The 27708-nt window shown below is 53.1% G+C and overlaps 1 protein-coding gene across 8 annotated transcripts; it reads left to right on the forward strand.

Annotated features, from left to right (window-relative positions):
• The first annotated feature begins 1382 nt into the window (after window positions 1–1382).
• On the forward strand, window positions 1383–27072 carry ZNF512B (zinc finger protein 512B). 8 transcript variants are annotated; one of them, XM_015882005.2, is made up of 17 exons: window positions 1383–1515; window positions 4627–4743; window positions 7848–7927; window positions 8647–8775; window positions 9080–9252; window positions 9401–9654; window positions 10231–10302; window positions 11780–11914; window positions 13149–13273; window positions 15767–15859; window positions 16694–16792; window positions 17431–17718; window positions 18281–18472; window positions 23684–23785; window positions 24671–24733; window positions 26318–26416; window positions 26729–27072. In XM_015882005.2, exons 2-17 carry the CDS (start codon window positions 4629–4631, stop codon window positions 27020–27022), a joined length of 2313 nt encoding a protein of 770 aa, XP_015737491.1. In that variant the 5' UTR covers window positions 1383–1515; window positions 4627–4628; the 3' UTR covers window positions 27023–27072. The 8 variants fall into 8 exon arrangements, with proteins under 8 accessions (XP_015737491.1, XP_015737495.1, XP_015737493.1 ...); XM_015882009.2 differs by lacking the exon at window positions 16694–16792; XM_015882007.2 differs by lacking the exon at window positions 15767–15859.
• Window positions 27073–27708: the final 636 nt, after the last annotated feature.

Genomic DNA, 27708 nt, shown 5'->3' on the forward strand with positions numbered 1-27708 from the left:
GTCGTTAGATGTTATTATTTAGGATTTCTGTACCTCGCTTGGCACTGGCCACTCTCCAAACCCATCCATGGCTGCACGGCCACTCCATCACCATGCACCATGTGCTGCAAAACTACGCTTGGCCAGTGCAAGAAACCCAAGAGTGTGGCTGCAGGGACGGTGATAGAGAGCCCCTCCTGAGTCCCTCTTAACATCCCTTTGGGGTCAGCTTTGGGGCTGCAGCTCTGCCACTCAGCTGTGCCATGTCTGATGGCACTCGGAGGGACATAGGTGCAGTTTGCAGCCTTGCACCGAGGAGCTGTAGATGTGCATCAGCCCCATTGCAGCTCCATGGCTCTCCCCGCTGCAGGGAACGCAGCTCCATCAGCTATGCCCCATTCATACAAAGCAGGTGGGTTGTGCCTCCCCTCCCACCCTGCTGAGCACCCTCTGCTCCACTGATAATCATACCCAGCAATTACATCGAGCCTTACATGCTCTCTGCAGACGTTAATTAAGCTCCTTCCCCTCCATAGAGACAAAGAGGGGAACTGCGGGGGAGCTCCCAGCTGCTGTTGCATCGCTCCGGTGATGGGACGTAGCCGGACCCTGCAGGGCAGGCAGCACCACAGACACATGTCAGCGTCCACCCATGTGCTGACAGCGGTGTGAGCCGTGATGGCAGCGCTGCCGGCTCCTGGGAAATGCCATTGTCACCGAGCACAGCGGCATTTCACAGCCGTCTGACCCGCACATCGCTCACCCACGTGGCCGTGGGGATGGAGGGAAACGGAGCAGGGATATAACATAGATCACTGCCATGTGCCTTCGGGGTGCGCTCGGAGCCGTCGCAGTGACCAAGGAAGCAACAGCAGGATGTATATGAACGGGACTCCGCTCCCACCTGCCGCCTCATTTCCCCTTATTGCAGCCACATCTACCGGGATGGCAGCAGGTTACAGCTATCCCCGTGTCACGGTGTCACGGCCGGCATCGCTCCATCCATCCATCCATCCATCGCTCCATCCATCGCTCCATCCATCCATCCATCCATCCATCCATCCATCCATCCCCGCTTTATGACCGTCCCCACCACTCGCTTCGGCCACCACCACCCCCACGTGTCGCCGTGTCCCCTCCGTCCGTTTCTCGGCCGGCACCTGCCCGGCTCCTGTCGCTGTGCTCTACGTGTTGGGCTCCGGACCCGACCCGGTGTTGCTGCCCGGTCCCGCCTCACCGGGGCGGTTCCTCCTCCCTCCCGCCCCGCGGCCGGGCCCCGCCGGCGGAGCCACGCGAGATCCGCGCGGCTTTGGGCCCGGTGCTGCCGGCGGGGCGGGCCGGGCCGGGCGGGGAAGCGCGCATGAGCCGCGGCGGCGGCGGCGGTGGAAGGGAGGGAGGGAGAACGGCAGCGGAGCGCGGGTGGCGGCTCGGCTCGCCGGGGAGCCCCGTTCGGCGGCCCCACAGCCGCGGGCGGCGCCGCTGCTTCGCCGCTCGGTGGGGCGCCCGGTCCCAGCGCCCCGCACCGCGGCCGCCGAGGTAAGAACCGAGCTGAGGGCCCGGCCCGGCCCGGCCCCGATGCGGGGACACCCCGATCCCGATCCCGTTCCTCCGGCCGCAGCACGCGTCGCCATTTTGCCTCTCGTTTCCCCTCCCGGGAGCTCGGGGCTGCTGCTGGTGGGACGGGGCCTCGGCACCGCACGGAACGGCCCGGCGGGGCGGTGGGGCCCGACACGGGGTGACGGGGCCGGGAGGGGAGGGGGGTGACGGGGGAGGGGACGGGCTGCGGGTCGATGGGCTGCGGGGTGACCCGGCCCTGTGTGTGGGTGCGAGGTGACAGCACAGGAGGTGAACAGGGGGATACGGACACTAAGGGTGGAACTGCTCGAGCCACCGAGGTGACAGGAGGAGCAGAGAACGGCGAGCTGACAGCGGTGTGATGGAACTGGATGCCAGGTGATGAGATCCTGGACAGGGAGGTGACAGGAGGAGCTGTTGAACCAGGCAGGAGAATGAGGGGAACCAAGTATGTCACAGGACATGGAGGTGATGGGCGATGGCATGACCCAGGCAGGCCCAAAGAAGCAACAGCAGGATGGACATCCAGCTCTGCTCACACTGCTGGTATCAGTGATGTGACACAGCCCTGCAGGTCACGGTGGTGGTGACACCCGGAGCTGCTGCTGTCTGCTGGGATTTCATGTGTGTGTGTGTGTGTTTGTGTGTGTGTACATGCTTTTCCCATTTGCTTTTGTGCCTGAGGATGGCCGAAGGGGAGGGACTTGCTAATGTGTTTCAAACAGAAACTTTCAAACCATCAGAAGCTTCACCCACACCCAGAAATAGGCACTTGGATGAAGAGCAGTGGAGTGGCTGGGTGCTACTTCTGCAGCAGAGCCTCATAGGAGTGTTAAGGGGAAGGTTCAGCAAGCGGGTGTTGCTGGATTTGGATGATGGTGGAGATGCTGAAGGACCACCCTACAACTGCAGACACCAGCTGCACTCAGAGCAGTGAGTCCCAGTGTGTGGGGCTGGGGGCTCCACAGCAATCCCATTCATTTCAAAGGTGCTGTGCCCAACGCTGGGAGGAGTTGTGATAAAGTGAAGCTTGACCTGCAAAGATACTGCAGCAGCCTCAGTGCATCCCAGCAGCGCTCACAGCCGGGACCTGCCAATATCTGTTTCTCTCATCACTGGCTGCAAAATGGCACCGAAAGGCAATGGAAGCATGGAAAGGCACACGGCTGTTGGCTGGAGTCAGCGGGTATGACTCAAATCAAGTGAGAAGTTTGGATAGGACTGAAGACAATGGGCTGATTTCTGCTCTCTGGCTCTGGGGCGATTCCTCTGGGATCCCCGGGGTTGTATCGATGGTCGTGGAGTGGCCTCTCGCTAGGAGGTTTATTGGCTTTTATTTTCCATTTAAGCTAAGAATTAGAGGGGAAAGAAAATCAAAGCAGTGTTTGATGGGGAAAGGAAAGAAATTTCAAGCCTCCAACACTGGCCATAAAGGACCTTTGTGATGGGACAGATGTGTTCTGGGGAACAAGAAGTGATCAGCTGTGATAGTGGGGCTGCAGGTCCGGAACAGGAGAAAGACTGCAGGGACCCCACTTGGTGCTGCAGCTCATACCCAGATCTTCTGCTGCAGGACTTCTAATGAGTGGAATAAATGATTCCTGTGTTCGGCACCGAATGCCAGAGAACCTGTTGCCAAGAGTGGGATTTCTCATTTGATCTGATTAACCTTTGTGTCTGCACAAACAACCCAATATTTGTCACTGGCTGAACACTTGCTGGAGGTGTTTGCCAGCTCGTCTGGGAGCATCTGGTCTGCATGCCATGCACAGTTATGCTTTCCTGCTCAGGAAGTCTCTGTTGTCACCTCTGGAAGGACACCTCAAAGGACAGCACAGTGTCCCACGCTGTGATAGCAGTGCTGTGCTGCGGGTCTGCAATCCCCTGTCCTATGCTTTGGGTACAGGAGAGCTGCTCCGCAAGCACCACGATCCCACTGGACACCTGGGCAGGGTGATTGGGGATGCTTAGGGGGAGCCTCTTCGGCTTGGATTGAGCTGAACGATGCAGGCAGGGTTATGTGGGAGGCATCAGAGGCTGACAAGTCACATCTGTGTTTTAAAAAACGTGTGCACGTGGGAGGGAAGTGTTAAGCAGAGGTGAAAAGGAGGCAGCAGGTGGCACTTCTTGCAGTCATGCTGCTGCTTGTGGCTGGCTGAGCATCAGCATCGCATCCCTGGCACTGTCCATGGTCTGCAGGCTGGATGGGGGTCAGTAGAACTCACTCCCAAAGCCCTGATGTCCCCAGGGCAGGTTTGGTTCCTTGCTGAGCCAAGCAGTGAATTTTGTCTGTTGCAAAACCAGGCAGGCTGAGCCCCTCCTGCAAGGTGCTTCCCTAGTCCCGCTGCATTGTACCAGGCTGTACAACCTACAGCAGTGCATCCAGGCGGCTCAATCCAGCCAGCTGTGTTATCTCCCCTCATTCAAGTGTAAGGTTTGGATTTGGTGTCTGAGGATACTTGAAATGAACTTGGGCAGAAGCAGCTACTCCATGGCCTTAATCCTCCTGAAGCAGAGGGGTCTCCCGCTGGCTGCTTCTATGGGGAGCACGACCGGGCCTTCCGTGATAATTCCTGATGTTCATTATTTATAGAGAAGCCAAATTGAATTATTAATACAGAAAATTTAGATAACATTAGCAATTCTCGGTTTGTAACAGTTTCCCATTAATAAGGAAAATTGGAAATTTATCACTACATCTGTTCATTAAAACTCACTATTTTTTTTTTCCCCTTTTGGTGTCTTAAATGAAAGCGTGGAAATAAACGAAGAGGAAAAGCCATTTACTCATTACTTCTCTGGACGAAGCCAGCCCATAATTTTTAATAGAGTCTTTGCTGTTATACGTGGAGAGGAAACCGGCCCATCATGAAAGCAGCTTTTCAACCATGTCTATTGGCATTGCTCAGCCAGAGGACAGATACTCAGAACCCCATCCTGTTTTTCCCCTTTGTGGGAATGCTTCAGCCATCAGATTTCTAATTTCCCTCCATCCCAGCAGCTCTCCTTGCTTTTAGCATGCGTTCTTCCCAGCTCCATGTGACTTCTAATGCATCCCCCTGCTTGTTTCAGAGATGGCGGATTCCTATGCCTGTAAAGGTGGAAGGAAGACTTCAGGTTCCACCAAACCTAGCAAAGAAAGCAGGGCAGAGGCGAGGCTGAACCCACCAACAGAGCTCCCCAGGCTGGGTAAGGAACTGCTTTTCTGTCTCTGAACATGGACGGGGCGGAGGGGACGATCTCTCCCTGCATCTGTCTTAATGAGATGGGTGTCTCTAAGTCTGTTTATCACGGTGGTAGCTAAATGTTATGTGAAAGGGTGGAAAGGCTGAAGTGAGTTCAGCCATCTGCTGCCTCCCATGTCGTATCTCCTGGATGGAGCTCCTCGGGGACCCATATGCTGTCGCTCTGATCAATGGTGGATTTCTATTCAGGCATCTCCAGACCTAAGGAATTTTTCTCCTGTCTGCTTCTGCTGAGCAGAGAGGCTCCCAGCCCCTCTGTGGGGCTCACATGCAGCTCCGACCATGGAGAGTACATGCACTCAGGGCTGGTGGCATCTTATCTACACCTTAGAAGTAGAGCAGACTTGCTGAATTGGGTGTGCTCTTCTGGCTGCTCTGGGATCTTCTGAATTGGGATTATTTTGAAACAGGAGAGAAAACAGAGAAAAGAAAAGGAGAGGAATAGAATAGCAGGTAACTGCTGTGTTGTGAGGTTATGTGGTTTTACAGCAAATCCCAGCTCATGCAGTCCCATGATGTGCAGTAGCTCCATTTCACCTGGAGGATGAGGTCCTTCCCTACTTAAACACATAGGAAAAGACTGAGTGTGTGGTCCGAGCATGCATGTAAGAGCAAGGCTGAAAATGCAAGAGGTATAAGGCAGGTGTGGTGAGCAGATGCCCTCATAGCCACTCTACGAGAGCTTAGGAATAAGCCAAGCAATGCTGCTCCAAAGCCTGCAGCTTGGGGGGTGAACCTGCAAGACTGCATCTCTGGAGCAGTGAGGCTGCCTTGCAGGACCAGGAGAATGGCTTTTTAGGAGTTTTTATGTTCCTTAGAGGTCGCTGCTGTGCTGTATGTGAACAGCCAGCTCTTGCAGATGAGACCTTCTGAGTTAGTGGGATTCCCGAGGGATGCAGCATCTCCAAATGATGCCTTTATGGGTAACAAAATGAAGCCAACCAGCTGGCCCAGCTTCAGAGGGCTGGAAAATAAATGAGGAAATTGTCTTGCTTGCTATTTTACCTCTGGCTTCTGGATCAGAAAGCATGAACATGGAGAGAGCCCATGGTTTTGGCAGGGTTTCTTTAGGTACCTGGATGGCTTTCTGTTTAATCTCTCTCACTCGCTGAGAAATCCAGGATTGGCTTCAGAGTGTCACCAGCACCAGGCTCAGAGCTGAGCTCTGGTTGCTCAGGAGCTGGGGCCATTGCTAATGCACTTTCCAGCCTCTTCTTCATATATGACTTTCACCAGGGAAGGGTGTTTTATATGTTGAGTTAGTTGAGGTTTTCAGTCTCAGCTACCCTCCGTTAGCCATTTGGGGTTTCCTTTTCTGGGCTGCCTTTTTGGCTTGGTTCTGTTGTCAAAGCAAATGGCTTTCATTCCCAGTCCCACTCATTAAGCCCTCCCAGACCTCAGTCTGAATGTCATGCATGAGACTCAGCATCGCTTAAAGCATGACAACTTAAGAAGCCTTGCAGCAAGCTCTCCATTCAGGTGGATCTCTTACAGCCGTGCTGACTCTGTACGCGTGCTGCTTGCCCCCAGAGGAGGAGCTGGCGGTGCTTTGATCGCTTTGCTTTTCACCAGGCAGTTTTCATTCCTCTTGGTTGTTACTTTTGCTTCCTCCTTTTGAACTGTGCCAACAAGTGCTTGTGCAGGCAGATTTGTACGTGCCCCAATGATGAGCAGGGTAACAACATGGCCTGAGCTCCCGGGCCCTTCCTTTATCCATGTGTTGGCTTTTGTACAATTGCAGCCAAGCTACGAGTCGTGCTGAAATCTATGTCAGAAAATTGCCATTTCTGTTTCCTGCTATTTCCATCACTTCAGCTCAACTGCTTGACCCCTATTTGCAGAAATTGCCCTGGTTTGGAATGTTTCTCTTAGCAATTGTTAGACTCTAAAAGCAGAGCACAACAGAGGGGCTGAGTGGCACAGAGCACCCATGGTGCCAAGGCAGTCATGCGGCACCATCAGCTCGGCCCTGTCCTCTGGGGAAAGCTGCTTGTGCTGGAGTTCTTCTGAGCCAGGGGGGTGTGAGCTGGCTGCCAGCACCCTGATGGTAGAGATAAACCTGAGCATGTATCTGGTGAGCCAGGAATTGTCCTAGTGAATAGATCCCCTGCCCAGAAGCACCTCACCAAGGCTCTCCACACCCACATGGTGACTGCGGAGCTCTGCTCCAGCTAGGGAGGATTAAAGTTAGTGTGTTACAATGGGTTGATTTGAGAAACTTCCTCAAACTTTGCGTACAAACCCTGATGAAAGTTATCATGGTTTTTGTTCCACTTGGCTCAGTCCCTTCTGGTTGTGAGTGAGGTGAAATCAAGGCTTTGCTGTCCTTGTGAGCCTCTCAGTGTTCAGTCTGGGACTTGGCACAGTTGAATGGGTTTGTGCTTGGTGTGCCCCACACCACTATGTTGGGAAGCTCGTGGTCTCCAGGGCTGTTTGGAAGTGATGACAACATTGCAGCATCTGGCTGAACAGAGCAGGTTTCTGGATGGGACAGTGAGAATCTGCTGTGAGCACTCACAGCCAGGGCCCCTCACAGAGGTGTCCCTGTCACCTCTCCTGGTCTGAGCCCCTCCAGGCACTGCCTTACTTTTCTTCTACCCCCTGCCATCCCCATTCCTGCTGCTCCCTGTGGAAGTTGATGTCTTCCTGCAGTCTCAAGGCAGCTCAGCCCCACCAACCATGCAAAGTGGACAGGGGATTTCTGTGCTCAACAGCTGGCTCAGTGCACAAATTTCTTTTGCTGAGTAGCATAGTTATGGGAGGATTTCCATCTGACTCAAGTGGGAGTATTGCTTTTAGCTCTGCTTAAAATGCTCAATGCTTTGCTTCTGCAAATGAAAGGAGAGCAGTCCGCAAACCACAGGAGAAGCTGGGCCATGCGCAGTCACCTCCTGCACACGTGTCTACAGGTGCATGGACTTTGCACTGAGTTGCAGAGAAGCTGGAATTGCAGAGGGGGGTCTGCACCTTGGACAGGGCAGCCCAGGGCTGGTTGGACACCATGGAACAGGCTGGGCAGAAGGTGACATGTGCTACATCTGTTTGCAGGAAATGCAACCAGTGACAAAACAGAGGGCAAGAAGAAAGGACGACCCAAGGCTGAGAACCAGGCACTGAAAGACATCCCTGTAAGAGCCCGGATGCGGTCCCTGCTTCTGCTTTGCTCCCTGTGCCACCCACTACAGCCAGCCCTGCTCTGTTAAACCTTCCTTTCAGGTGGTTTAGTCTTCAGAGCAGCATTTTAATGGGCCCTGTATCCCCTCTGTGTGAGTGCACAGCATCACTAAGCACCCTACAAAACCCTGGTGGGGAACAGTAGGCCTCCAAACTCCCCTTCCCAGGGCTGTTCCTAGATGAGCTCATTTCTCTTGCATCCACCTCAGGTTTGGCTAACGATCAGGGAGCGCTGGTTGATTTATTCCCCCTAGAATCTTGCAATTTAATTCCAGCACACCGACGTGGACAACACACAGAGCAGTTAGTTGTGAGGGAATGGGCACAGTGTGATTTACCGCCCAAATGAAGTGTGGGGTAGTTAAATCACCCAGGCAATTTCTGGCCTGATTTATTCCCCAGCCTGGCCAGGAGCGTGCTGTGTGCCTCAGGAGGCACTGCAAGGTAAATTCTCCAGGGGAACTGAGAGCATGCAGAGCCTGCAATGCATGGCTCTATCCTCTTGTCTTTCACAGGTGAGAGGGAGCACTGAAACCATTGGGAGGGGACTGGGAGTGGACAGGGACGATCAGAAGTCCCATGGGTGCCCCTGGCTCTCTCAGACCATAGCAGTGCACACGCAAGCACAAGGTGCTCATCGCTCAGCTGCGTCTCTCATCTCTCCTATTCCCAGCTCCCACTGATGAACCAGTGGAAGGATGAATTCAAAGCCCACTCCAGGGTGAAATGCCCCAATTCAGGCTGCTGGCTGGAGTTCCCCAGCATTTATGGCTTGAAGTACCACTATCAGCGCTGCCAAGGGGTAAGGAGACTGGAGGGCCATGTATCCTTCCCTGTGGCCTTTTACATTGCAATCTACAGGTTATAGCTGCTCTCAGGCCTTATACCCTGTGAGAAACATGGGATGAATATGGGGAGGAGACAGATGGGCCAGGGATAGGCTGGAAGGTGCATACAAGTGGGTCCCTTGTGATTTCGGAGGGAACGTGGACCATTGGGAACTGTCATGAGGGGAAGTTACATGTCCATAACCGCATCAGAAAGGTCCTGGCCCTGCTGAGGTCTGACATCCACATGATCCTGCCTTTCTCTCCCTCTCCACACAGGGTGCAATCTCAGAGAAGCTGACGTACTCGTGCTCGTACTGCGAAGCTGCCTTCAGTTCCAAAACCCAGCTGGAAAAACATCGTCTCTGGAATCACTTGGACCGACCAGTGCCAGCCAGCAAAACAGAAAACAAAGTGCAGAAAGCCATTGGGAAGAGCAGTGGCAAGAAAAGGTACCGGGCTGTGGTTGGGCTGTGTGGTAGTGGCATAGGGATGACTGGAAGCTGCCATTCCCATGGTCTGGGATTGGGAGCAGGGAGAAGTGTCAGGACATTTGTCTTTCAACCCCTCTTTAAACAAGCCCTCTGTGCTTTACCCTAGAGCTGCTGAGAGTTCAGCTTGCCCCACCATCCATCCCAAACAGGCAAAGACGGAAAAAGCCGTGTCCCAGGATCATGCTGAGAATGGCGAATGCCCGGCGGAGAGCCGGGAGACCAAGGAGTTTCAGATCGCCGCAGCTGAGGCAATTGCAGCTGCCACCCCCACGGCAAAGTCCTCAAGTGGCAAGGATGGCGGGCAGCAGGGGGGCAGCCAGGCCTCACTTCAGGAGGAAGACCCCGAGAGGATGAAGCACAGTAAGATTAGAGCCTGGGGCTATGCTGGTTCAGGAGCCCAGGGGAGGGGGATTGAATTACCTGCATCATAGTGAGTTGCCCAGTCGGCTCCTCTGTCCTGAGTGTGGTGTTGAACCAGGCTGAGTGATAAACACATCTTCCTTACCTGCTGGGTGTCAGGAGGTTCTACTAGCACTGTGTGGCTGGCAGGCAGGGCTGCACTGGGCCAGGTCATGGTTACCCCTGTCGTAGCATGGGTCTGCACTGCTTGCAGCTCCCAAGCAAACCAGCATCAGATACCTTAGCTTGTGAGGTTCTTGGCACTGGACAGAACCATGGCTTCGGTCATTGAATTGGCCTTAGATATTATGACTTCTGGTTTTCTGGTGTAAGAAGCAGAATTCTGTTAGTGTTCACTGACCTGCCTGCTGTATTTAGCATCTCCTTTATTTCATAGTGGTAAAGGCCTCCTTGGGGTGATCCCTTTCCTCCTGATATGGATTGTGTGCACAGCCCTGGCCCTGGGACAGCTGAAATCCACCTGGCAGTACGGGTATTTGACCAAATCTCTCTCTCTGTTTCTCTCTTTTGAGTCAGGAAGGAAACAGAAAACTCCTAAGAAGTTTACGGGGGAGCAGCCGTCTATCTCGGGAACATTTGGACTAAAAGGTAATACGGATGGATCAGCGGCGGTTTGGAGCTTCTCTCTGGGGCATCTCAGGGAGAAGCTAAAGGGACATTTCAAGCCATTTCTCCAAGAGCCCTTCCTGGTGGAAGTAATGCGGGAGACACCATGCACTGAGATGTCACGGTAGAGGAACTGGTGCCTTTGACCATAAGAGAGTTGGAAAGGAAAGGAAACGAAAGGCAGTAACATTCTTGTCCTTGATACCAACCCTGTCTGCTCTGCTTGGGAGCCTTTCCTGGAAAGTCAGGGAGAAGAGGGAAGGACCTGGTTAAGTCTGTAACACAGAGTAAAGAGCTGCTGGCACCAGTGAGCTGTGAGGCAGGCGATCTCTGGCTTGGGATGCCACAGTATTGCCAGTGGAGCTGAGAAGGATTTCTGCTGAGTAGAATGGTGACGCATTCATCCCTCAGACTGTCTCCAGTGCTGATCGCCCACGTTAGAGAAAATGAATTCAAAGGGGAAGAGATGCGTTACTGGGATCCTTTCTGAGAGGAGACTCAGAATTTGGCTGCTTCAGCCTTACAAAGCAAGAGTGAGTGGGATTGTGGTCGTGCTCCATCAGCACACCCAGCTGGATACGGAGGGAGGAAATCTGGACCAGCCCCAGCTTGAAAGCAACTGGATTCGTACTGGCTATGAAACTCATTCAACCGAGGAAATAAAACATGCTTTTCCAGGCACTGGAGGAGGCAGCACCTTCCAGTACAAGTCCTGGGGGAGAAGCACTAATGGCTTTGAAGGAATTAAACACACTTACCAAAGAGCAGTTGGGATGTGGTCTCTATGATTTCCTGTCCTCTGGCTCCTGGGAAGTCTGGGGTTGTTTCCCTTAACTTCCCCGCAGAGGCACTGCCACAGGCTGAAATGTCTGCTGTGGGTTCCTTGTGAATAAACCTATTCCCCCATGGTCTACTGCCTCACATGGAAACTGAAATAGAGCAGGCATTTCCCAGTGTCCCTGTGGTTCATATGTAACACAACAAAGTTTGCTCCCTGGGGGCAAGGATGCCACTAGGGTCATGGGGTGCTGTTTCTGCATGTATGGAGAGCTCTGCTTTCAAGTCTTTCTGGTCAGTGATGGTTGCTATCAGCCAAGGGGACTGTACTAGGTTTCGTTTTCCTGTGCACATGTTGCCAGGTCACCTCTCCTCCCCTTTTGTCCTTCCTTACCTTCCCAGAAGCCAGCAGGACTAGGAGAGACCTGTGTCCATCATGACAGCTGTGTAAAGAGCCAGTGCTGAGAAGTCCTGTGGGATCTGGTGTCTGTGAATCCAGTTTGTCCAGTATAAGCTAATTATAACATTTTCTGCCGTAATTGTGGTCCTACACATACAGCCTTGGCAGACCTACCCCTGTCTCACTGTTCCTGTGTCAGAAGTATAGGTATTTTTCTTGTTACATGTAAGTTGATCCGATGCTATTAAAGCAAGTGTTGAACAAAGTCCCTTCTCTCTACAGGTCTTGTCAAAGCAGAGGACAAGGCGAAAGCCCATCGAGCCAAGAAGCTGGAGGGGAGCACCAACATGGAGGAGCTGAAAAAGAAATCTCCAGGAGCTGGTGTGAAGAAGGAAACAGCTGTGCACCTACCAGCAGGTAAGGCTGGTGGAGGCAGAGTAGAAGCAGCATCTCTGCATGCAGCCTGGCTGCTTAGCAGCTTGGTCCTCTGCTCTGCACTGAGCCTGCGCTGTGCCCACCTGCACAGCTTGTGATCCCTGCATCCCTCCTGGTCCGGCAGCCTCTGTGCTAGATGAGTTTTCTTGCAGGTTTGTGAGCAAAAGCAGGAGCTAAACCCAGCACAAGACGACAAATAGGAGCAGACAGTTCCTGCCCTTTTGAGGTGTAGCAGGCTGACCGTAATGTCACAGCTGACATCCTGAAAGGGGTCACTGTGAGGATAGATGGGTTCGCTGTAAGTGCTGGGAGTTAGCAGCCAAATCCTGGTTCCACCTGGCTTCAGTGTGACCACAGTTCAGAGCAGCTCCTGAGATGCTGGTATGTTTGTAACTTCATCTCCATGAACAATGCCAACATATAACTATGACTGTGTCTTCCTGGAGCCTTCAGGGTGCAGCCTACAGCCTAGCACAGGCTGACTTTCCCTTGGGGCTCTGACAGTAGGAAGAACTCAGGATGTTCAAGATAAATACAGTTGCAGTACCTTGCACTGGTTTCGAACTCAAATAAAGGTCTCTGTGATCTCACAGCCACGCAAAAGCATCCAAATAAACAGACTTAGTGGATTTTACTCAGACCAGGCTTCCCTTGCAGGAAACCCAGCACAGTTCTGCTGAGAACACAGCATGAGCTCTGGATCTGGGGGCAGGTTTTGGCGCATGTGTCTTTTATTGTAAATGTTTTGAAGCTGGACCTGGCCATTCAAATAAATACATGCCTGGAAGACAACACTCCCCTAACTGCCTGTGTGTCTGCTGGGAAGAGAAATGCCAGAGAAGCTTTCCAGGCACACATCTGAATGGAGCTGAGGCGCTCACCTTTGTTTCACTTCCGCTAATTGTTTTATTTGGCAAGAGGGAGTTGTTCTGAGCACGGCAAGTTCAGAAGCTGAGGGGCACTGTAATATCCCAATATGCAAAATACCAGCAGGGGTTGGAAATGTGAAACACCATGAAATGCCAGCAGGTCGGGTAACCCCACATCGGTGACCCATTGGCCCTGTTTGCTGCAGCTGCAGGCACAGCGGGGCAAGTGTGGTTTACACCTGCATGATTTGTGTCCAGCTTTATTTTGGCCTGTGCATATGAAAGGCTTATGAAAGGGATGCTCTCTGCTCGTCTCTGGGTGTCACAATTCCCTCCTCTCTCACCAGCAAATCCTGAGGACCAGTGGCAGCGGGAGATCAGCGAGAAGGGAGAAGTTGCCTGTCCAACCTGCAGCGTTATAACCAGGAAAACCGTCGTTGGGCTCAAAAAGCATATGGATGTCTGTCAGAAAGTAAGAGCTTGCCATACTCAGTCACACAGATGTGGATTCTGGAGGGGATTGGCTGTGTGCATGCGCTGCTTTGAAACGCATATCAGTATTTCTAAAACCAGTTCTGGGCTTTGGCTGATAGAGCACCTGCTAGTCGTCTTCAGAGAGCTGGCTGCCTCACTTTGATACGAACTCACAGGGGGATACAGACTCCTGATTCTCATCAATTCAGAATCCCTTTGTGGTCTTGGCCCCTTATTGCCGTATCTCCAGCAGAGCTGGGTATTTCTAGTAGCTGAATGAATGGTTTTAAGGCTGGAGAGATTGTTGGGGTTGTCTCTAATCTGGCCTCCTATAGAGCCCTGGCTGCAGGATTTCACTCTGTGCCATGCCTTCCATCAGGCCAGAGAAATTGTGGTTGAATGAGAGCATGTCTCAGTGAGATACCAAGCCTGAGTGTGCTTGGGCAGACTGTCGAGATGCAGTTCAGTAATGGTGCAGTGAAAAATAGTCTCTCTACCACACCACCATCCATCAGGGCAGAGGATTATGTCATCATCCGTTACCTGGTGTGGTGCTGAGCCATTGCTACAGAAAGCCAACATGGGATCAATGCCTCCCACTTTGAAAATACTTTGCTCAGCTTTGATTCCACATTCGTTTTCTGTAAATGCTTCCCTAGCCTGTGCTTCACTATTTATATGGCAGTGAGAGGCTATTATCCCTTCCAAACCGTGCATTACATTGGTGTCGGGCAGCGTCCTGCCTCTGCTGAAGTCCTGGCTTCAGTGGAGTGGGGATCTTGGCCATTTTATCTTCTGTCTGTGCTTTCCAAGCAGCTCCGTAGCCAGGCAGGCTCCTTGTGGGCTGCAGGGCCAGTCAGCCTGCTGAATGCAGATCTGTGAGAGCCATCAGGCCTGTCTTCCCCTCTATAAATAGGCCTGTGGGTGTTCGACCAAGGAACTGGGGCTTGCCCAGCCTGCCAAGCTTACAGCAAAGTGGAATAACAATGACCTTCAGAGCCAGACCTGCCCAAGAGGGCATACCTGTGCTCTGTGCAAACAGACATACCATCCCCAGTGGATGTACAGGCTCCTGCTGTAGGAACGGCTTTGCTGCTCCTCTTTCCCATGAGGCACAGTCACTCCTGAGGTAACTGTTGCTTAAGGAGCTGAAGTACTTCACAGCATCCCTGCCAGAGCAATCTGTGGTCCATCAAGGACGGTCCCCCTGTATGGCTGCAGTTCCACCTCCCAGCAGCATCTCTGCAATGAGCCTGTGGCATAGCTGTGTCTTGAGCTATTCCCATCAGAAATGAGCCTGGAGTGCAGGCACCCTCTCCATTTGTTGTCTGTTGTAATGTTCAATTGAAGTATTTCTTAGCTACAATCTGCCTTCTTTCCTTAGATTTTGTAAAGGGAATAAGGGATAGGAAAGGTTGCAACATGCTTGGACCTGAAGGAGTTGAGGGCAGGTATATCCTGCCAGCATCCCACGTGAAAGAGTTTATTAAGATAGGAACATACAGTGTTCTTCAGTGTTAACCAGAGCAGTAAACCCTACAATGACTGGCACTGGCATCTGGTGAGTTAAGGCTCTTTTAGCATTGACCTTGTTAGGATTGGTGATGTGATCTGGAACAAGATTAACCCATCAGAGCAGAAGTGCAAGTGAGTCATTTCCAGTTGGCTGCTGTGAAGTTTCATTTTCAAGAGCTCCAGGATGAGGAGGGATTTGCAGCTCGGTCTGCATTCCCCTTCAGCTTCTAGGCCAGGTTTGAGTGAATGTGCTATGCTGAAAGTGGAGCATCCTCCAGGCAAGAGCGGGAACAGCCACAGCCATCCCAATGCAGTCTCCCTGCTGAGACATCCTGTCTCTTAGAGCTCAGAGCATTCCTCTCTTGAGTCAATAAATTCTTGTACTTGCCCCAGCAGAAGTCATCACCCTCTTACTCACTTTCCAAGTTCCCCTTCTACATCAGCATGTGCATCATTCAGGAGACCAAGCTGGGTCAAACAGAGGAGTAACGTGAGAAGTGTCTGTGTGACTGCGTCCTGCAGTGTCTTAATTCTAAACAGTTCAGACACCCAGAAAGCTCATCATACACCAGCATCTGTTGTGATTAATAGGGCTGCGGAGAAGACGCCTCTTGCATGTCAGTAGATCAAAGCTGCTTCTCTGTCCTGACCCTCTCTCACAGGAAGACCAAGACACCAGGTCCAGATGCTTCCAGCCAGTGGGGTTTAAATCTACATGCAAAATTGAATGTTTTCCAAAAATTGGGGCACATGGATTTGATAACAGGATCCAAATTACAGAGAGATCCAGGCCAATAAAGAGAAAGCTGAACTGCAGGCTCGAACTGGGTTGGGGGGACGGGGTGCTGAGTTGTCTGCTGGGTCCCACCTCTGGTATTGGTGCAGCGATGGCTGCTCATGGGGCTCAGTAATGAGCAGCCCTTGGAGAAATGAAGGTGTCGGGGCCTCCATGGTGACTTGCCTCTGATTCCTTCAGCTGCAGGATGCCTTGAAGTGTCAACACTGCAAAAAACAGTTCAAGTCCAAAGCTGGGCTGAATTACCACACCATGGCTGAACACGTCAGCAAGGTAAGAGAGCTGGGCAGCTCTCATCTCACACCTCATTTCTCCTCTCTCCCCAAAGATGCAGATACAGAAGATGAAGCAATCGACTGTCCACTTTCCTTTGTCTTTACAAAGGAGGGATTCACAACACCATCTCTGCAGTGTCCTGCATGCTGCTTAGCCTTACCCTTGCTAAGCAAAGCCATTCATTCCCAGGCATCTAGTTGGGTTCACACTGATCTCTGGGAATAGAGCAGAGAACTGGAAAAGTAAGACATGAATTCAAATCCCAGGATGGGAGAAGGTTCAAAAGTACGGTGAGGTGGATTTTGAGTGGCAAAGCTCTGCCTTCAAAACTGTGCCTACGCACCCAGCACTGATGGGTTCTGCTTTGCACAAGTCTCAAAATCCAGTGTTTTGCTCTCCACCATCCACATGAGAAACAGCAACAAAATTGGTTGTGAACAAAGTCTGGCAGGCAGCTATTTTGGTGCTGTGCTTAACGAGCCAGTTGCGTCTGCCTGTGAGATACCAGGGCAAGGCATAACCGTATTTCTACATGTCCCGTGCTTACCAGTTGTGACTTGTCTTTTACCTGTGCATTCATCTCCTGCTCTTTAGCCTGGCTGGTGCGTTCTCTGTGCAGGAACTGCTCGTGCATTTCTCAATTAACCCTTTCAGTGCAAACACAGAAAATGCATGAGCAAATCTGGAGTTGAACAGCAAAGGCTCAAAGCAGTGGGAGACCTAACGCGAGGTTCACAGCTGTGGTGAGGCAGGGCTGTACCACCCACTCCTGGCACAGAGGACATGAGTAAATGGTTGACTCTGTTGCTTCTGTTACTTCCTTGTTTCCAGCCTGTTCCTGTGGAAACCACTGCCCTTGGTGAACAGGAAGAGCGGGAAAGGCTGAGGAAAGTGCTAAAGCAGATGGGAAAACTGAAATGCCCCAATGAGGTATAAGAACGATTCCTGTTTCTTGTTCTGCGAGGAGGTGGAAGGAGTGAGAATCAGTACAGAGAGGACGCGGGTCCTCTGGGCATCCCTTGGTGTGCTCTTGACTTTGCACACAATTCTGTCTTAGCTCAGCTGTCCCTGTCCCCATCCCTCTGGCCCCCAATAGGAGGCTGGTAGCAGGGTGGGTTGAGGAGCATTGAAGGCCAAGTTCTGCCTCCTGAACCCAGCAAGGGGCACAGGGCTGCTGGTGTCCTGGGCACAGTGTAAAAATCAGCCGAACAGCACCAAAATGGTGACAAGGCGGTTGCAGACAAGTCACGAACAGGTAACGTGGGCGTGTGGCTGAGGTTTGTCTCTGCAGCTGGTTTGCTCTCTGCGTAACATACATGGCAATGCCTGCCTGCCACTCGCTGCTCCCTGCCCGCCGTCTGTCTGTCTGTCTGTGTGTCAGAGCAGGGCAGGCAGCACAGGGCACTGGGACCGCTCCCTCTGCCTCTCTGTGTCACTGGGGCCGGTGATCCCTCATGTCTCGGAGGGCTTTGCAGAGCAGAACATGTCCCAGCCATGTCCAGATCGATGGCACCGTGACCGCTTTGCCACAGCCCTCCCTCACCCCTCTCTTCGCCCCACCTCTGCAGGGCTGCGCAGCCAACTTCTCCAGCCTGATGGGCTACCAGTACCACCAGAAACGCTGTGGGAAGCAGCTCGCCGAGGCTGACAAGCCTGTCTTCAGCTGCCCACACTGTGGGAAGAAGTACAAATCCAAGGCTGGCCACGATTACCACGTGCGGTCAGAACACCCGGCCTCAGTGAGTTCCCCGGACACCTCCGCCACCCGAGAAGTGGGGCCATCCCTCCCTGGGGGTGACTGCAGAGCTGCAGAGCCTGTGGGCAGGAGCGAGCCGGGCAGAGCCGGGCCAGGCAAGGCAGGTGCAGACGTCAGACTGATGTTGTTCTCTCCGTTCACATTACGACCTGTGTTTGTTGTACCGTGCAGTGTAGGTTGGGAGCAAGCAACAGCCCTCCCTGCCCCTCCAAGAAAGCAGGGAGCTGTTTTTAAGTGAGGGGAGAGGCCAGCAATTCCTCTGTCCTCCGGCCAGCCCTCAATCCGTGGTTACAAAACAAAGATCAGACCATGTCCTCAGGGCCAGCTACTCACAAGCCCTGGGGTGGCAGGATCCATCCCTGGGGAGCGTCCTTTTCTGTTCTGCTGATCCCTGCTTGCAGTGTGTCTGACTCTGATAACCCTGTAACTAATAAATGGGGATGTTTGTATACGTATGAGATGGCTGAAAGTATGGAGGGATGAAAGTGCTTGGGCTGAGTGGCAGTGGGAGGAGATAGCTGTGTGTGTGCCTGTGGTCCCCAGCTTGGGGTGCTCACCAGCACACAGCAGGCTGGCAAACACATAGCATGAACCTGAGCATCCACATCCCAGGACTGGAGCTCACCTATTCTCCCCTACTCATAGCAGTGTCTCTTTTGCAGCTGCCAGAGGAGCCAGAGGTGAAGCCAGAGCCCCCTCCCGTAGAGGATTTTGAAAGGACCCCAAGTGGCCGCATCCGTCGCACATCGGCCCAAGTGGCCGTCTTCCACCTTCAGGAGATAGCAGAGGATGAGCTCGCCAGGGACTGGACCAAGCGGAGGATGAAGGACGACTTGGTACCCGAAACTAAGCGGGTAGGAGGATTTGCTTTCTCCTTCTTTTGGGTCAGCTGTACACAGAGATCCTGGAAGGGCAGCGCAGCCCCAGGTGGCTGAGCCCTCACACGTCTCTCATGCTGTGTATTCAGTGAATAGTGGTGATGCTAAATGTATTGCTGAGCAGCCCACCTAGCAGTGCTGGCCTTTTCACTACTGCAGCCTGTTGTGTTCTGTCCTGGAGCATGTGCTCTTGGCACATCGTCCTGCAGAGGCACTGAGCTCACTGACATGCAGCAGGCAGGCAGGAAACAAGCATGCAAACTGGCATCGTTCTTATGTGTCTTGGCATCTCCATGAGGTGCCCAGCCTGGAGAAGGATCAGGCCGTGGTGCCACCACCCATCTTGAAGCCAAACTGGAAGGCTAAGAGCTAGTGCTCACTGAACACTTTTGATTTCCCCCATGTGTTTCCAGATGACTTCAGCTGTAATGCATTTATAGCATAAAAATAACCAAGCCCAAAGGAGCTGTTTCCTTTAAAATGCTCTGCAGTCCTCAGGGAGGAGAGGTGTTGTGCTGTCTTTCCCCCCTCTGTGCATTCCTCTTTTCCTCCTTTCTCTTGACTTTGGGTACTGGACACCAGACCTACGTGTGAGTGTACAAAGACACTGGAAGGGTCTCAGCCTCTGGCACAGCTGCGCCATGACATTCCCTTTGTGCTTTTTGAGACCTTTCATATGTTCAGAATCTGATTGTTTAGCGTGAGCCCCACATCAGTGCTAAGAAAACAACACGCAGGGAGGATGGTGGAAGCAGACTGGGATTGAAGACAAGAGAGAAGGGGAATTGGACCAGATCCCAGGTGGAAAATGAGGCTCTTGATCTGAAGGACTGGGACCCTGAGCCCTGCACGTGCTGCTGTCTCCAGCTGTGCCAGGCTTGTGTTGCATAGACAAATTGGAGGTCAGTGCAGGGAGCAAATGCGTGTGTAGCTGTGAGTGTCTGTCTCTGGGCACGTCTTGCAGCGGCTGTCACGTTTCCTTGACAACACTCTCAAATATCAGCTGCTCAGTCTGTGCCATCTTTTCTTGAGGCTCAGTGTTGGGGGAGGTGGGAGATGGTGGGAGCTCTGCTGGGTCCAGCACTGCGAGTAGCACCTTGCATCGCTCAGGACCAGCTTGTGTTTAAAAGGTGCTTCAGTTAAGTGTATGGGAAAACATCCCAGCATCCCAAATACAGCCCCAGAATAGCTGCTTCCTCAGGGTCAGCTTCAGCTATGCTGGCAGAACTGTTCTGCAGTGAGTCCAGCCCTGAGCTGTGCGGGAGCAGAGGGCATCACCCCTATATCCCTGCATCCCTCTGCATTGCTCCAGCCTGGTTGCTGAGCACAAGCTGTGGCGGTCCCTCCGAGGGAGCTGACAACCCAGAGCCACTGGGGCTGCAGAAAGACAAATGCAGGCTAACCATGACCAGGGCAGATGGTTCCCAGCACTCCACCACCCCTTCTTCCCACGGGCTGTTTCCAGCTGTTGGATGTATGCCGCTGACCCACTGGCCCCTTGCTGGACCCAGGGAGAGGTGAGATATTGGGGGCCAGCAGCAGATTGCAGCTGCACCTACACCATCTATGCAAGATCAGAGGGATCGATGCTTCCCAGCTCCAGGCAGCACCCAGTGATGGTTGGATGTGCCCAGGCCATTCACCGCTTGCTTCAGAGCTCTGTCCCCAGGCTCCCAGTGACCCACTGCAGCCCTTGTGCCACAGCTGGTCCTGGCTGGGGAGGGATTGTGGCTCCGGATCCCGTTGGTGGCCCATGGTGAGATGCATTCGCCTTTTCCCAGGAGGGTGGATTCCTTCGCACCAAAGCAATGGCATCAGAATAAACGATTGCTGCTCAGATCCCAGGCCCTGCAATGCCTTCATTCTGCACTAACCAAATCCAGCACTTCTAAATATACACTGGAGTCTTATTTTCTCGCGCTGATCTTTATTTGCCTCTGGATAAGCTGAAACAGATGGGGTATTTCACAACGGCCGCTTGCTGAGGATGTCAGATGGGGAAGGACACACCCCTGCTGCTTTTCTGGGAAAAATCCCCTTTCAGAAGCTCCATGAAGATGCTGCTGATCCTCCAAGTCTCCTCTGGCCTTTGCTGGAGCCATCACCTACCCACTGTAAGGCTCAGCTCTGTCCCAGTGCTAGGTTTGGGCAGGAGGAGTGAGAGGTTCTGGGGTACCACCCGGGCTGGGCCCTGCAATCCCTGTATTCAGGGGAATGCCCTGACCCTTTTTGGAGGCTGACTTCAGAGTATCAACCCCCTAGAGAAGAGGTGAGATGGGAGAAAACACTGTGGAAACCCACTAGGTCATGGTTTGATGCTTTCTCTGCAACCATGTGAAGCAGCTTGTGCTCTCATTGGTTTTTAGGGGAAGGATGTATTTTTGCCACAACGAGCTCTGGCCCTATAGCCTGGTCCTTTCTGGACTCTTTAGGGAACAGTTTGCTTTTGTGCTTGCTCCTGGAGAGAACTGCCTGCCTGCTCTACTCAAGCTGCTTTAGACTGTTGGGTTAATGAGTTATTAATTGGTGACAGCTCCAGGTGGGGTGCCTCATTTCTGGTTGCAGTGAGAAGGGAAGGTCTGGTGCCAGCTGAGCTCTGTGCCAGAGCTGTTGGGAACATGTCAGGGGGGAGACACAGCCACCCCATCCCCAGCCTTTGGGGTCTGCTCATGGCATGGGGTCTACATGGCATTGCGGTGCCAGGCTGCTCTCACACGTGGCCAGGCAGCCTGGGCTGTGAGTGCTGGCGGAGTTGGTGCTCTCAGCAAAGGGCTGGTATAGGCCAGTTTGAAAGCTGGAGGGCAAAAGTCATCTGCAGGCTTGAGTCTTTAAGAAAACCCCATGGTGGAAGCAGAATACATTCTAGACCAGAAAAATCTGGCTGAGGTCTATCTCCCAACACAATGGCTCTGCAGTCCCCACAGAAGACCTGGAGCCAGGCTGAGCCCTGCAAACTCATCTCACTGGTGGAGTGAGCCAGATCCAGTGCAGGCTTGGGTGAGGGACCACATGGGGACCCGTCCTTCCTCCTTGCTCTCTCTTGAGAGCCCCGGCTGGGTGGCAGAGCTGCCCTGTGCATTGCAGCACCTCGTGCCGTGCTTTGGCTTTGCCTTCGGGATGGAATGAGCTGTGGTTTCTATGGGGCAGGAGCACGGGGCGATCCGAGGGGCTGAGGACCCCGTACCGAGGCAGGTCTGTTCAAGGGGAAGATGTTGGCTGTGGCCAAGGCAGAACACATGGTTCTCATTTGTTGCAATGTATTTTGGGGAAGGGGAGAGCTGTCTAGGGAGCAGAGAGGATGGAAATATGAAAGTTAATTAAATAAAACTGTCAGTCAAAGAGAACAAGCCTTCCCACCCCAGCATCCTTCAACTGTTCAGGGGAGATGGGCCGTGGCCAAAACCAGTTGTAGTCGTTTAATGATTTGGCCATGAAGATTTTCACTTACAGGCTGTTTGAGGAAAATAAATGGTAGAAAATAAAATATTCCACGCCTGGGGCTCCTTCTTAATAGAGACATAAAGATGGCTTTGACATTCCCAGAACCGCAGCGCCCCAGGAAGACATGGGATTTGCATGTTATTGTGCAGTGCCTGTTGGAGCAGAGTGGAGCGAGGAGGGATTCTTCTCTGCAGTGGGATCCGGAGCAGCGGAATCCACATCTCTGAGCATCCCCCCCACCTCCTCCTTGGGGACACGCGGAGGGAGAGGTTGTTGCTGGGGCTGTGTGCGGTTACCATTAATGTTTGCTCATTCATGGGATTGATTGGCTTTTAATTAAGGAGGCCGGCTGGCATCGCAGCTCTCAGCATCAATGACAAAAAGGGAGCCCTGTGTTCTCCCCCGGAGGTGGCATTGCCTTCCTCCGTGGTTGATGAGCACCATCCCAGTGCTTCAAAGAGCTCTGCTGGCATCCTCGTGGCTGCAGAGCATGACAGAACCGCAGCACACCAGGCCTTGGGGCATATTTCCACATCCATCCTTAGTAACGTCCCTTCTGCTGTTTCGCAAGTCCCTTCGCCCCTTCTCCCTTCCCTGGCTGCGTGCTGAGGTGAGGGCAGAGGGGACCTCCTGGGTTGATGTGACAACATCTACAGCCAGCCCTCCCCATCACCAGTACTGCAGGCTCAGTGGCAAAGAGGAGGAAGTTTTGGAGCAGCACGTTCAGGGCTGACCCAGCTGGACAAAGGCAAATCTGCTGCTTATCAGCACATCCAGGAAAAGGCTCAGCTGGGAAAGAAATACAGGCAGCCACCTCCCTGTGTCGTCAGAGATGGGAGTGCAGAGTTCGACGTGCTTGGATAAAACAGCTTGGGTCTGTACTTCTCTGTATGCACGGTTTGTGCACGTGTCCTCTCTGGAGAGCAGGGATATATCAACGTGCCAGTAGAGCTGCATGGCCCTAAAGCTACTGAGGTACCTGCACTCACTCATTGTGCCACCAAACAAGCTGGGAGTTCAGGACATGATTAGCATCCCTGCAGAGCTGCTGTTGGCACACACATGGCCGAGGGCAGCTCAGTGCTGCAGACCTCACGGAGCTCATACCCACAGGTAGGGCCATGTGCCATGGTGGGCACTGGGCACCAGGTGCCACGGCTGCTCCTGCGTGTGCTGAACATGCAGAAACAGGATGGGAAGAGCCAGCCCGCTGTGCTAAAGCTCCAAGTCACTAATAAAGTAGTAATTAAAAGCACTTGGGAAGAGCTGCCCTGCCAGGAGAGGCAGAGACACAAGAGCCTTTCATTGTTTAATAGGCTCTGCTCATTAATGGGTGGAAGGCAGCCATGGAGGCTCTTCAAACTTGGCATCGTCCCCTGTGCCCAGTGTGCAGGGCTGTTTGTTCTGTGGGTTATGAAACATGGCCGAAGGGCAGCTGTGACACAGGGCACCAATAGCACAGGGCCCGGCCCCATGCAGTGATGGGGTATGTGCCCAGTGACCAGGAGCACGAGAGACTTGTGTCACCACACAGAAGTGGCCAAGGTTCTTGTCCTGCTGTTCCTGCTGTCTTGTCCCTTCACTGGTGGAAGGATAGGGGTGACATCCTGTAGGGCAGCTTCCCAATGCATTTTGGGCCCCATTTCTTCCATGGTGGGGGCAAAACTCATTTGGTTTTGCCCAAGGACTCCACCAAGGATGGGACCGATGTGTGCAGCTCCAGTAATCATCTCCCATTGTTTGCAGCTCAACTACACCCGACCAGGACTTCCAAAGCTGAATCCAAAGCTGCTGGAAAGCTGGAAGAATGAAGTGAAGGAGAAAGGCCACATCAACTGTCCCAACAATGTGAGCATCTTTTCTCTTCTCTGGGCCAGTCTGGCTTTGCTTTGCAGCAAAGGGAGTTTGGGGGGCAAAAACCCACCTGTGCCAGGTTCTCATTTGTTAGTGCTCTAACAGAGCTTCGGGCTCTGGAGCTGCTTGTGGGGAGCTCCCAGCACCAGCACTGGCTGAAGGCTGCACAATCTGTGCTAAGCCTTTTTCTGCACAGAACCTGCTTTTCCCAGAGCAAAGCTGGGGCTGGTTTTAAGTCTTTTTCTAATGTTCTTTTTTTTTCCTTCTTTATTTGTTTTTTGAAGTGCTGGGATAGGCAAAGGCCTCCAGGACATGGTGTGTGTGCTCCATCATCTCCCTGTAAAGCACAGCTTTGGCCTGAGCTCGCAGGGAGATGAACTCCACCCTCGTGCTGGGCCATTGATTTATAATGTGAAACAAAGCCTTGGTAATGGGAAATTTGAACGGAGCTGTTACCGCAAGGCCGGGGGAGACGCAATGCCTGATTAATGTCACACACAGGCACTTTGAAAAGACGTTGCTCAGAAACTGGTCATGCTGCTGCCGGGGTGATTTCTCTCCTCTATTAAGCGTCTGCTGTGGCTCCAAGGACTCCTGTAGCCCAGCAGGACCTCCTGACTGCTCCCAAATGTACGTTTTCCATGGAGACATTGAAGGGAGACATTTTTCAGCCTGTTGTAGAAGGATGCGGCCACATGACTCCCATTAGCACTAATAGGAAACGTGTGACCGGGGCCCTGGGCGCCTCGCAGAGCATTAACCTCATGCTGCTCAGCCCGGACCTGTGGCCTTGCTGGCACAGCAGGCTCCTGGACGCAGGATGGAGGAAGGCAAAGAGATGAGGGATGATGGCAAACCCTCCCCTGTTTGTTTCCGCAGTGCTGTGAAGCCATTTACTCCAGTGTCTCGGGGTTGAAAGCTCACCTGGCCAACTGCAACAAGGTAGGTTCCTCATTTCACAGCTTTGACTCGGTGGTGGGGTTGGTTTTGTCCTTCCATGCCCACAGCTCATTTAAGAGTAGCATTCCTAGGGACAATGACATGGGTTAAAGGACTGTGACCACATCCCTGTGGCTTCCAGCCAGTGCTGGGAGGGGTGGAAGCTGCCTGCAGTGCCATGGCTGAAGGCAGGGCATGAGCTCTGCAGAGTGGGCTGGCCAAGTAATGCTCTGCCATCAACATGTCACTGCTCAGCTGTAGACCTGCTGCAGCCAGAGCCCAGCACCGTCCTGGGCAGGATCACACCCACAGCCGTAGTGTTGTGTCCTGCCTGGCAGAAGTCACAGAGAGGACTTAGCCAAAACCTGAGCCTTGGAGGAGAGCTCTCTGCTGTGCTAACCCCACTACAACGCACAGCAGCCCCTGCACTGCTCCTGCAACCCCCAGCTCATCTGTGACTGTGCCCAGCACCTGGCATGGGGCTCTAGTTGCCTGCAGCCACTGCAGGAGAAAGACTCAGCGTAGGGAACAGGGTAAGAGCTCATAAAGCTTTATACCCTGAAACATTTCCAGCTGCAGCTTCCATTGAATGTAGCTTCCAGGAGGCAGCTCCAATAAATACCCCATCGTTATTAAAAACACAAACTCCAGCACTAGCTGGAACATCAGCCCCTAATGAGATCATTTAGAAAGCGGGCTGCAGAGATCCGGCAGAAGCAGCGGTATTCAGCCAGGATAAAAGTGCAAGCTCAGGAGGCTGCAGCGATTCCTTTGCTGGCATGCAGAACCAGCAAATGGTTTCTGGGAGAAAATGGAGCCTTTTTCCAGCTGCCATCGCTGTCACTGCTCCAGTGTGTGCACAGAAAGCAGCCAGCAGTTGGAAGAACATTCTCTGTAAACATACAGCTGCATCACACAGGTCAGGTGAGTGTGGAACAGCCCACAGCACAGTGCTGGGCGCTGAGAGGGGAGGAGGCTCCCAGGCACTGCCCCATCCTCAGTGGGGATTGATGGGCCGAGATGGTTTTTACATGAGGATTTATGGGGCCGGGCTGCCCGCATCCTGCCTGCCTCCCAAACGGGAACCCTGTCTAGCTGCAGATTTACGGCACAGAGCCAGCTATGGGGAAATTCCCACGGAGTGGATATATTGCCTAAAGAGGCCCATCCATAAACCCCTCATCAATAGAGAACACATTATCTCCCCCGAGTCGTGAACTGCGGCAGAGCCGGGAGATCAGTCATCCCCAGAAGGGCCCTAATGACAGAAATCCAGCAGTGGCTGCATCTCCCCGCCAGCATAAAAGGAAAATTAGGTGAGGCTGTGGGACATAAATTAGCTGAGGGCTCAGTCCCAGTAGATCACGGATCTGCTGACAGTGAGGAAATGAGCCCACGTGGACACACGCCGTGTCAGTGCACGGCCAGCACACGCTGCACATGAAGCAGAAGGTGCAGTTGTGGCAGTTCTGGTGCTTTAGAAATGAATGTTTGTTTTCTGTTGCTTCAGGGGTTGAAGTGTCAGCCCAGAAGGGGGGGGAGTGTGTTGGCTCAGTGTGGGGTGCAGCAATGTGCTCTGTCTTGCAGGGGGAGCACTCGGTGGGCAAATACCGCTGCCTGCTGTGCCAGAAGGAGTTCAGCTCTGAGAGTGGGGTCAAGTACCACATCATCAAGGCTCACTCGGAGGTAAGGAAACCCCAGGGCCACTTCAGGTCCCTGCCATGAGCTCGTGCTGGCTCTTTCCTTCTCCATCAAGGAGCAGAGCACAGCAGCTCCCGTCAGTCGTGGTGACGTGGTGACATGGCACAGGCTTGGCATCCCAAGCTGGGGGGCTCTGTGTCCCCAATGCCTACAGGCTGATGCCAGGCTGTGTGCCCTTGGGGAGGTGATAGCAGTGGAGCATGGGGGAGTAAGAACGTGAGCTTGGGCTGATGTGGGTCGGGGTTGCCAGTGCAAGGCCGGTCCCTAATCACCCCTGTTGTCACCCCATGGACACAGAACTGGTTCCGAACCTCATCAGAAACCGTCCGGAAAAAGAAAACCAAGGAACAGCTTTCATCCAACAAGGAGGAGAAAAAAAAAAGCACAAACGGGAAGAAAAGGGGGAGAAAACCCAAGGAGAGGCCTGTGGAAACATCCCTGAAGAGCAAAGAGAGCGTGACAGCAAAGACTAATCACAAGAAAAGCCCTGAGCACTGGGAGGGCTCCCGCTGCAGCTCCGATGGGGATGAGCGCGGCCCCAAAGCTCCCAGCCAGCGCAAGGGGGGAGCCAGCAAAGTGCCCGACAAGTGAGCGCTCAGAGACTCGTCTGCGAGGATTCGTTTACAGCCCAGGGTAACAGGGTGGGGGTCGCTCCCAGTTTTCCATCCCTCCCCCCTCCCTCCTCCCCCACCCTTTTCTCTCTCTCACACCCCCCCCCTCTCTTTTTTTTCTTTTTTTTTTTACAAAAAAAATAACCAAAAAGACAAAAAAAAAACCACCAGACAGAAGATACCAATTAACCACTTTAAGCAAATGATGGACCTTGTTTCACACTGGAAAACAAACAGGATTAAGCAAGCTGGACCACTCTCGCCTCCCTCTGCCCGTGTACATAGATAGCCCTGTGGCTGTGCCCCTGCCCGGGGGGGCCCTGCTGACATCCCCTCCTCATTTCCCTTCCACCTCTGTGCAAAACTGGTGATGCTTGAGCGAAAGAAAAGTGCAATAGCAGCAGAACCGCATTGGATCCCATCTGCTCTCAAACCCCCGTGGCTGCAGCCTCCCAGGAAGGTGTTCCCAATGATGGTCATCCCATGCAGGCAGCCTGGAGAGGTGGGAAGGGGCAGGGACAGCAGGGCTGGGCAGCAGATGTTGGGTGGCACTTTTTGCTGCAGCATTGGGCTGTAATGGGGCCTTGAGGTGTGTGTGGTGCAGGGTTTTTGTGTTGGCACAAAGAAGGGATGGCACACAGGTAATGATGGGAGGGGGGTGCTGTG

The sequence above is a fragment of the Coturnix japonica genome, chromosome 20 (genome assembly GCF_001577835.2).
Source record: "Coturnix japonica isolate 7356 chromosome 20, Coturnix japonica 2.1, whole genome shotgun sequence".
Classification (NCBI taxonomy): domain Eukaryota; kingdom Metazoa; phylum Chordata; class Aves; order Galliformes; family Phasianidae; genus Coturnix; species Coturnix japonica.